Raw genomic sequence first — 8,928 nt, 5'->3', positions numbered from 1 at the left:
GTCAGCTAATTCTCTAGTGGTGGTGAGTAGGTTTTAGCAAACAACCAAAATATTGGATAAGGAAACTTGAGCTCATCACGTTCTCATTTATTTTAATAATAAAAATAAAATTAAGCAATTAACAATTTTCTCCACCTCTTTCTTTGTTTTTTTGGTTAAGAATATACACCATAAATAAATAAAAATATTATACCATTTTTAGCCTTGTGAATATCCTCTCACGATATATTCATGTGAAATTGTCATCTATTTAATATAGATTAGATCATGAAAAATATAAATTTACAATAATATGTATCCTAAATTTTAATGCATGCTATAGGTTTATTTTATATATAGATAAGTTAATATATGTATATATAAATTCTTAAAATAATTAATATAAATTGTATTTTATAAGGTAGAGGGGCTAGTCCGGATCCACCTTAACTCAAGGCCTAAACTACCGAAGAATACATTCATGCATATATATGAACTAGAAAAAAAAATCAGTTTTATACAACCCATAATGTAATACCCACAACACATTTCCTAAGTTTATTTTCTCTTGAAATATAATTTTTATATTTTATTTAATTTTATCGTAAAATAAATAACGCTGTAAATAGTATAGATAAATACAAATTAAATATCTTTTATCATTTTTTATTTTAATAATTAAAAAACTAAAATATAAATATGAATATAAATTATTATAAGAAAAATCATTTGTTCTATTATTTATTAACATAACAAAAAATGAAAGTTGTTTATCCACTAGCAAAAAGAAAAAAACTCAACAATTCAAACTTGACAATTTAATAAATGTAAGAAATTTCTCATATCAATATGAGTAAACAATATAAGTTGTCATTACCAATATAAATATATATATATATATATATATATATATATATAAAAACTGTATTACTTATATTATGTTTTCTTTGTTATATTGTAAGTTTGCTTATAGCAAAATATTAATTTATTTTGTAATGAATAGAAAATATATATATATATATATATATTTTAATTCCTTACTAAAACACAAAAGATATATATTACTTAATTTATTTTTTGCATTTTTTAAATGGATTTTATTTTTGTATTTAGACTATGATACATCACTTCATTTATTCTAACTCATAACTGTTAACACAACACTGTAGTCTATATATAAGTCAATAATTAACTTAGTCTAAAATATTCATAATTAAGATTAGAAGGAAATCATTAACTTAGATATTCATAGAATTTCATAAATGATGTGTGCTTAATTAAATGAATAAAATATAAAGAAAATACAATAAAATTTAACATGCAGCAAAGTTTTATAAAACAAGAAAATATAATATTTTCTTCCATTAAACAAATATTTGACTATAAAAATAGAGTAATTTGCGACATAAATACTTAAGTTTAACTTCCAGTTGTAAATAAATACCTAAATTTAATTTTTAGTGGTAATAATATCTAAGTTATATTTATAGAACTCTGTAGGTACCTAAACGTTAAATATTAAGCCATTAAATCCACATGTCATTTTCTTATTGGTATATTTGAACTAATTTTTTAAAAATAATAAAAATTTAATGACTTGAACCAATCAAAAATTGCCACGTGGCAATTTACTTAAGTAGGTCCCTATAGAAGTTCCAAAATTATAATTTAGGTATTTTTTTTGTAACTGGAAATTAAACTTAAGTATTTATGCCGTAAATTACTTTAAAAATATAATTTTTTTTTTATTCACTATCTTAAATTATAACCAAATAAGAAAGATTTTTTTTTTTTTAAAAAAAAAAAAACTTTTTTCTTCATTTGTATAAACCAATAGAACAAAAACACAATCATTCATATTATTTTCCTTTTTATTTATTCTTAATATTATGAGTTTAATGATAATGAGAATAATTTTTGAGTGAATAATAGTTATTAGCGGCCAAATTTTTTTATGTTTTGATTTATACATTTAATTTTTTATTTTTTTAGTATTGCTAAATCAGTATGTTTAAATGATATAATATTTTATAATTAGAAAGCGGTTCTTTAATAATCTTTATTAAATTAAAATAAGTGGACTGATATTATATCAATAACGATATTACATCTTATAAAAGTAGTAGACACTATAGTTATCTTTTAATATTTTTCTTTTTTTAATGGTAAAATCCTTTATATTTATTTATTTTTTTATATTTATGATTTCAATTAAATGTTATGGTTATATATTAACTGAATTACTATTGCGTTAATTTGATTTCAAATTGGGATAAATTAAAGATAAGAGATTTTGGTGCTAATTACTCAATTTATAAGTTATTTTTTGTATAGAAAGTTGGGCCGAGATAATGACGTGAAAAATCGTTGAGCGAGAAAAACACGCTAAAATGGATTGGAGTCAAAATTTGGATTTACAAAACAGCTTACGTCATTTTTCAGTGTCCAGAGATATATAGATATTATTAATAAGATAACGATGAGTCTCTTGAAATTGAGAAATTAATTTAAAATTAGTATAAAACCCTCACACCCTTCTTTCAATTCCCCCAAATTTGCTTGCCACACCCAAAAATCAATTTCCCAATTTGGTCTTCTCTCTTCTCTCTCTTCAATGGATCCCTACAAGGTACTTGCATCGTTTATATTCCCCTTTTATTTGTTTTGTTATTCATGTTGATTTGTTTTAAAAAGATTTGATTTTTGTTTTCTATCATCTATTCCTATTTGTTTTTTTGATTATATGATGATATGGTTGGTTTAAATCGTTAGGTGAATAGATTTGTAAATCAAGCATAACCCAGAAGGGGAATATGTTATTGAGGGCTTAAGTGTTTCTAATCAGCTGTTTTATTTTTATGTTTCAATCATTTTGACAGTGTTGTTTGAAGATTATTTGTACTCATAATCGTTTCTTTTTTTAAATGATTACAGTACCGACCTTCAAGTGCTTACAACGCTCCTTATTGGACCACCAATTCTGGTGCTCCAGTTTGGAACAACAACTCTTCTCTGACTGTCGGACCAAGAGGTACACACTTTTGTTTTTAAGAGAAAATAATTTTGTGGGATTTGTGAAGTTAATTAATGGTATAAAAAGATCATCTTCATTGTTTTGGTGCTTAGAATGAACGTTATTACACCTACTATGTGATAAAACTAGCTTGTATTTCATATGTGATAAAGTATGAAATTTGTGTTATTTTTGTTTTTAATAAGAAAAATTGTTTATGGGCTATTAACATAGGTCATGGCCAGTTCAATATTTTGTTAAAGTCTTTAGCTTTGAGTATTTTGCATGTATTTGTTTTTCAATATTGTATCTTTTTCAACAGGTCCAATTCTCCTTGAGGACTACCATCTGGTGGAGAAACTAGCGAACTTTGACAGAGAGCGTATCCCAGAACGTGTGGTCCACGCCAGGGGAGCCAGTGCAAAGGGTTTCTTTGAGACCACCCATGATATTTCAAACCTTAGCTGTGCTGATTTCCTTCGAGCTCCTGGAGTGCAGACACCTGTAATTGTCCGTTTCTCCACGGTTATCCATGAGCGCGGTAGCCCTGAAACCTTGAGGGATCCTCGAGGTTTTGCAGTGAAGTTTTACACTAGGGAGGTGAGGATTTAACTGCTGCTTTTTTTTCTTCTTTCTTTTCTCTCATATTGAATGGAATATGTCTTGAAAGTCGAAACTTGTTATAATGTGTGTAAGGGTGGTTCTTGTGCTTTAAATATGAAGAACTTAATGTTGTGTAGCTCTCATGTACTGTCATGATATAGTATAATCCCTACGTATTGGCTATGGTTTTATGTTTCTTTGTTCATGTTATGACTCTATTATTTGACACAGGGTAATTTTGATCTCGTTGGAAACAATTTCCCTGTCTTTTTCATCCGAGATGGAATGAAATTCCCAGACATGGTTCATGCTCTGAAACCCAACCCTAAATCTCACATCCAGGAGAATTGGAGGGTCCTCGACTTCTTCTCTCATCATCCGGAAAGCTTGCACATGTTCACCTTTCTATTTGATGATATAGGTATTCCACAAGATTACAGGCACATGGATGGCTCTGGTGTTAACACCTATACTCTGATCAACAAGGCTGGCAAGGCTCACTACGTGAAATTCCACTGGAGACCCACCTGTGGGGTCAAGTCTTTGTTGGAAGATGAGGCTGTTAAGGTTGGAGGATCTAACCACAGTCATGCTACCCAAGATCTGTATGATTCAATTGCTGCTGGTAACTACCCCGAGTGGAAACTTTTCATCCAAACAATTGATCCTGATCATGAAGACAGATATGACTTTGACCCACTTGATGTTACAAAGACCTGGCCTGAGGACATTGTGCCATTGCAGCCAGTTGGGCGCATGGTGCTGAATAGGAACATCGATAATTTCTTTGCGGAGAATGAACAACTTGCATTTTGCCCGGGCATTGTTGTACCTGGTGTCTACTATTCGGATGATAAGTTACTCCAGACTCGTGTCTTTTCCTACTCCGACACACAGAGGCACCGTCTCGGACCAAACTATCTTCAGCTCCCTGTTAATGCCCCCAAGTGTGCTCATCACAACAATCATCACGAGGGTTTCATGAATATTATGCACAGAGATGAGGAGGTACTGATTTTCTTCCTCTATGCTATGTATTTGTAATAGCTAGTTTAATTTTTTTTACACACTTCTCTGACATCTAATGGCCTTTGGTGTGATACTTTCAGGTCAATTACTTCCCTTCAAGATATGATCCTGTTGGTCATGCAGAGAGGTACCCCGCCCCTCCTGCCATTTGCACTGGAAAGCGAGAAAGGGTCAGTTTTATTTTCTTAATAAATTATACCTGTGCTTTTTTTCCTCCTTGTATTTCACAGTATAGTTATTTCAGCTTAAATTTTAACATATGTACTTTATGGGATGTTAATTGCCTTTCCTTTTGCCATAATGTGTGTATTTATTTGGTGAGTGTAGTGCATTATCGAGAAGGAGAACAACTTCAAGCAACCTGGAGAGAGATACCGATCCTTTACACCAGACAGGTACTTATCCTCTATTTTCTGCAAAGTAAAATCAAAATTTCTCAATCTTATTGCAGGCACTAATCTTGACTTGGCTTTCACACCTTGATTTTTTCAGGCAAGAACGATTCATCAAACGATGGATTGATGCGTTATCTGACCCACGTGTCACCCATGAGATCCGCGGCATTTGGATCTCATACTGGTCTCAGGTCAGTCCATGTCTACAGCTTTTGTTTATCTAAGATATGTTGATTTGAATAGAACATGGTGTTGTAGTGGGTGATAAGGTTCTGATATTGCATAATTTGTTTGTAGGCGGACAAGTCTCTTGGTCAGAAGCTAGCATCTCGGCTCAATGTGAGGCCAAGCATCTGAGGATGAATGAGAGGCCATTGCTCTAGTTTTTGAGTTTCGAAAACTGCACAAGAATGGAAGTAAACGAGAGCGGATTTGGGTCATTTAGAATGTGGGAGAACCATATGGATAATAGTTTAAATTGTGCTATATATATATTTATACACTTGAAACTTTCATATACTGTGTGTTTATCAGTATAATAATAATAATAATGAATCAATGACCTTTTAATAGCTTCTTATCTTCTATTTTTCTTGTTTGTGATATGTTGGGGCCTTGGATGCTTTAACATATAACATGTTATTTGCTTATAACGATGTGCAGAATAGCTGAGTTCAAATAATCATGGGGAGGGATGAGGTTTGTCCAGCTGCTCTCTATTACGGGTGGTTTTATAGCTACTTGGGTTATACTCCTTGGCAGTGTTGATTGTGTGATTTTCTGTTTCATGTTCTTGTGATTTCATTTTATAATGTTCTCATCATTTTTCATATTTTGTGGTTGGTTTTTGAATTTGATTTTTTTGTATATATATATGCTTTTGGGTGTTTCAGTACCCTCTATCTGTTTCGGTATATGGATGAGTTTTTAGTTATTTTTTTTTTTTTTTATGATCGTGTAAATTTTTTAAAAAAATTTTGTGTTTACAATTTTAAAAATAAGATTTATATATACTATTTTTTTCTTAATATGTGGTAGTAATTGTTTAAATTTAATTTTTGCTACTGTAAATTATTAAGAATTTTTTATAAAATTTATATTTACAAATGGTTTAAATAATTCTAATGCACGTGCTCATTAAGAAAATTAGACTAATTTTTTTAAAAAAAAATGACGAAACAGTATGTAAGAACAGCTTTTTAGAGTGTACTACATAAATTTTAAATGGTTCTATTGTGTTTGGTTGTTGGCTAAAAGTAGTTGTGTTGGGGGTTGGTCTTTGTGGAGCTGTTGTTTTGGATAGATCTGCATTACACTCGATATTTGATGGCTGGTTTTTGTGGGTTTGTGGTTATTTTACCGCAATGTCTCCCAAAGAACATAAGCATATGTAAGTTTGATCCTACCTCAATTGTCATTGTCAATACTATATTTCTTCACAGTTTCTATGAATAAATCCTGAAAATAAAGAAAAATAAGGTAACTAGGTAAGACATTGACAATTAACAGAAATTTTATGTCAAGCAAACTTAGGCAAATTAATGAAAAATTTATATATATATATATATATATATATATATGCACTTTTAATGGATATTGCCCATGAATGGGTACTATTAGAAAATTTTGAGTTTTTATAATTAATTTTTCTATTTAATTAGATTTTTTTTTTCATTTTTACATCATATGGGTCGGGATTGTTCCATCAGCTGAAAAAAAAATAATAAAAAAGATTTTTTTCGGCAAAAAAAGATACAAAAAGTTGAGTTTGACTTAAATATTTTTTATATAAACATATTTTTGATATAGTGTAAAAAGAAGTATTTTTTTATATTTTATTTAATTAAGTAGCTAAATTAAACATAAAAATTTAAATTTCTCTTTTATTATTCGCTATTAGACCAAAATCTATTGGTTTAATATTTTTAAAATTAATATTTATAGTTAAATTTATTTAGTACCCATCAATGGGTAATATCCATTAAGAAATGTTTCATATATATATATATATGTTTTATTTAATCTATTTTTACTTTGTCTATTAGGTGCAATGTTATGGGTAATAATTTACTACGGAGAAAAATAGACAACATCAAAAAATGCAAGTATTCAAAATAAACAAGAATACTCTTTTGCAGAATTGTGATTATTCACCTATAGTGGTGAATACTCGTACGAGTATGCAAATAAAAACAATATAAATGAGATAGTGAATTATAGAGGTTCAGTCTGAGCTTGGTCTGTTTAGTCCATTTTAGAAAGAATATTTTTCGGTCCCTTATTCAAATTGGTTCACCCCTTATATAGAAAACATGTGTCTTTTTGGATTACATAACTAGTTAGATAGGACCGTTATTACATTAATTACATTCAATTAAGAAAGAAAACGTTTAAAGAATAAATGAAAGAGCAGTTTTAATTATTCTTGATTAATTGTCTGAACGTATGCGACTAGGGAAGTTGCATATCGGTCGTTCATCTTCCAAACATACCAGCTCACAAGCTCTTTGGTGTTTATTTGTTTATAAGGTTTTTGGATCAAAGATAATTTCGGGGCTATCTTGTAGGTAGAACACCTGCGATTACCTTGGTCGTGTAGTTGCGTATTCATGTACTGACAACAGAACTTACGAGTTCTTGATGAATTGTTGTGTATTTGTCTTTCGGACAAGATATATATAAAGATGCTGCTTTATATATAATTGCAGGAGAGATGCACTTAGTTATCACATATAATTGACATATGCGCGACTAGTGCTAACTTCTTTTGATCCTACTTTTTTCCTTGACTATGTTGGGCTTTGTGCCCTAAATAAAACTCTATTTCAATGTAATCTTTATCATTTAATTATCAATAAAGAGACAGAAGTATTTTCATCACTTATTTAGTGTGTCATTTGGTTCATGTTATCATATTTATATGTTTATTTGATTTATAAATTCATCCAAACCCTTATCACATTGATATTCTTATTTATTGTGTCGTCAGCACAGTGGAAAGTAATCAAGATTGTGTGATTAATTATATATTCCTAGATTTATCAGTACACAGGGTTTAACTGATATAATAATCTACAACATTGTTTACCTGCACCTTGGATAAGTGTTATGTCCTTTCCATGGCATTGGTTAAAGTAAAGCTTGGGTTGGATGCATGGAGTATGCATTGGAAGGGACCGATATTGAACTTGGATTAGATATGATAAATTTACTGTAATATCTATTCAATTCAATATCACCTTGTTGATCCTAGATCAAATGATCGTAATCCTGACATGGTTAGGTTCGATCTCAAAAGTATTATTCATGTTTTGATTTGTTATGCATTGGAAGGGACCGATATTGAACTTGGATTAGATATGATAAATTTACTGTAATATCTATTCAATTCAATATCACCTTGTTGATCCTAGATCAAATGATCGTAATCCTGACATGGTTAGGTTCGATCTCAAAAGTATTATTCATGTTCTTTGATTTGTTAGTTAAGCCTACTTTTTGGTCAAGGTGATACGTACATTTTGGGAACATGGTAGTGCAATTGAGTGGGAGCGCTAATCATAGATATGGAATCTATAGCTTCTATCTGGACATAGAAGTGAAATGATGATTTCCTTCGAGCTTGGCTAAACAGAGATAAATGGTTGAGTACTCATTTCAGTGATTATGTTAGTTCACTGAAATATCATTTATAGGTGGCTAAGTGTTTTAAGGATAAAATACATTGAAGGGAGGTAACGATAAATTAATCCCTATACAATGTAAATCATCTATAGAGGATCATTGATTATTGGGATTATAACAATGGATAACTAATAGCGTATCTATATCGTGGAACATATAGAGCATTCTATTATTATTATATTATTAATATTATTACTATAATATTTTATTTTTTATATATAAAAT

The 8,928-nt window shown here is 29.8% G+C and overlaps 1 protein-coding gene across 1 annotated transcript; it reads left to right on the top strand.

Moving 5' to 3' along the window:
- The first annotated feature begins 2,317 nt into the window (after nucleotides 1-2,317).
- LOC115713788 (catalase-2) lies at nucleotides 2,318-5,591 on the top strand. The gene is made up of 8 exons (XM_030642272.2): nucleotides 2,318-2,608; nucleotides 2,914-3,010; nucleotides 3,315-3,592; nucleotides 3,827-4,603; nucleotides 4,705-4,794; nucleotides 4,952-5,019; nucleotides 5,117-5,210; nucleotides 5,317-5,591. The coding sequence occupies exons 1-8, from the start codon at nucleotides 2,594-2,596 to the stop codon at nucleotides 5,374-5,376; spliced, it is 1,479 nt and encodes a 492-aa protein (XP_030498132.1). The 5' UTR covers nucleotides 2,318-2,593; the 3' UTR covers nucleotides 5,377-5,591.
- The last annotated feature ends 3,337 nt before the right edge of the window (nucleotides 5,592-8,928 follow it).

This window comes from Cannabis sativa, chromosome X (genome assembly GCF_029168945.1).
Source record: "Cannabis sativa cultivar Pink pepper isolate KNU-18-1 chromosome X, ASM2916894v1, whole genome shotgun sequence".
Taxonomy (NCBI): Eukaryota; Viridiplantae; Streptophyta; class Magnoliopsida; order Rosales; family Cannabaceae; genus Cannabis; species Cannabis sativa.
The sequence above is the reverse complement of the archived record's forward strand: the minus strand, read 5'-3'. Positions and strand labels throughout refer to the sequence as shown.

What these genes read in the sequence shown, in the direction of transcription:
- LOC115713788 (XM_030642272.2), top strand. An exon ending in GCACTGGAAAGCGAGAAAGG is followed by an intron (nt 4,795 to 4,951) that starts GTCAGTTTTATT and finishes TGGTGAGTGTAG; the next exon opens with TGCATTATCGAGAAGGAGAA. An exon ending in GGATCTCATACTGGTCTCAG is followed by an intron (nt 5,211 to 5,316) that starts GTCAGTCCATGT and finishes ATTTGTTTGTAG; the next exon opens with GCGGACAAGTCTCTTGGTCA.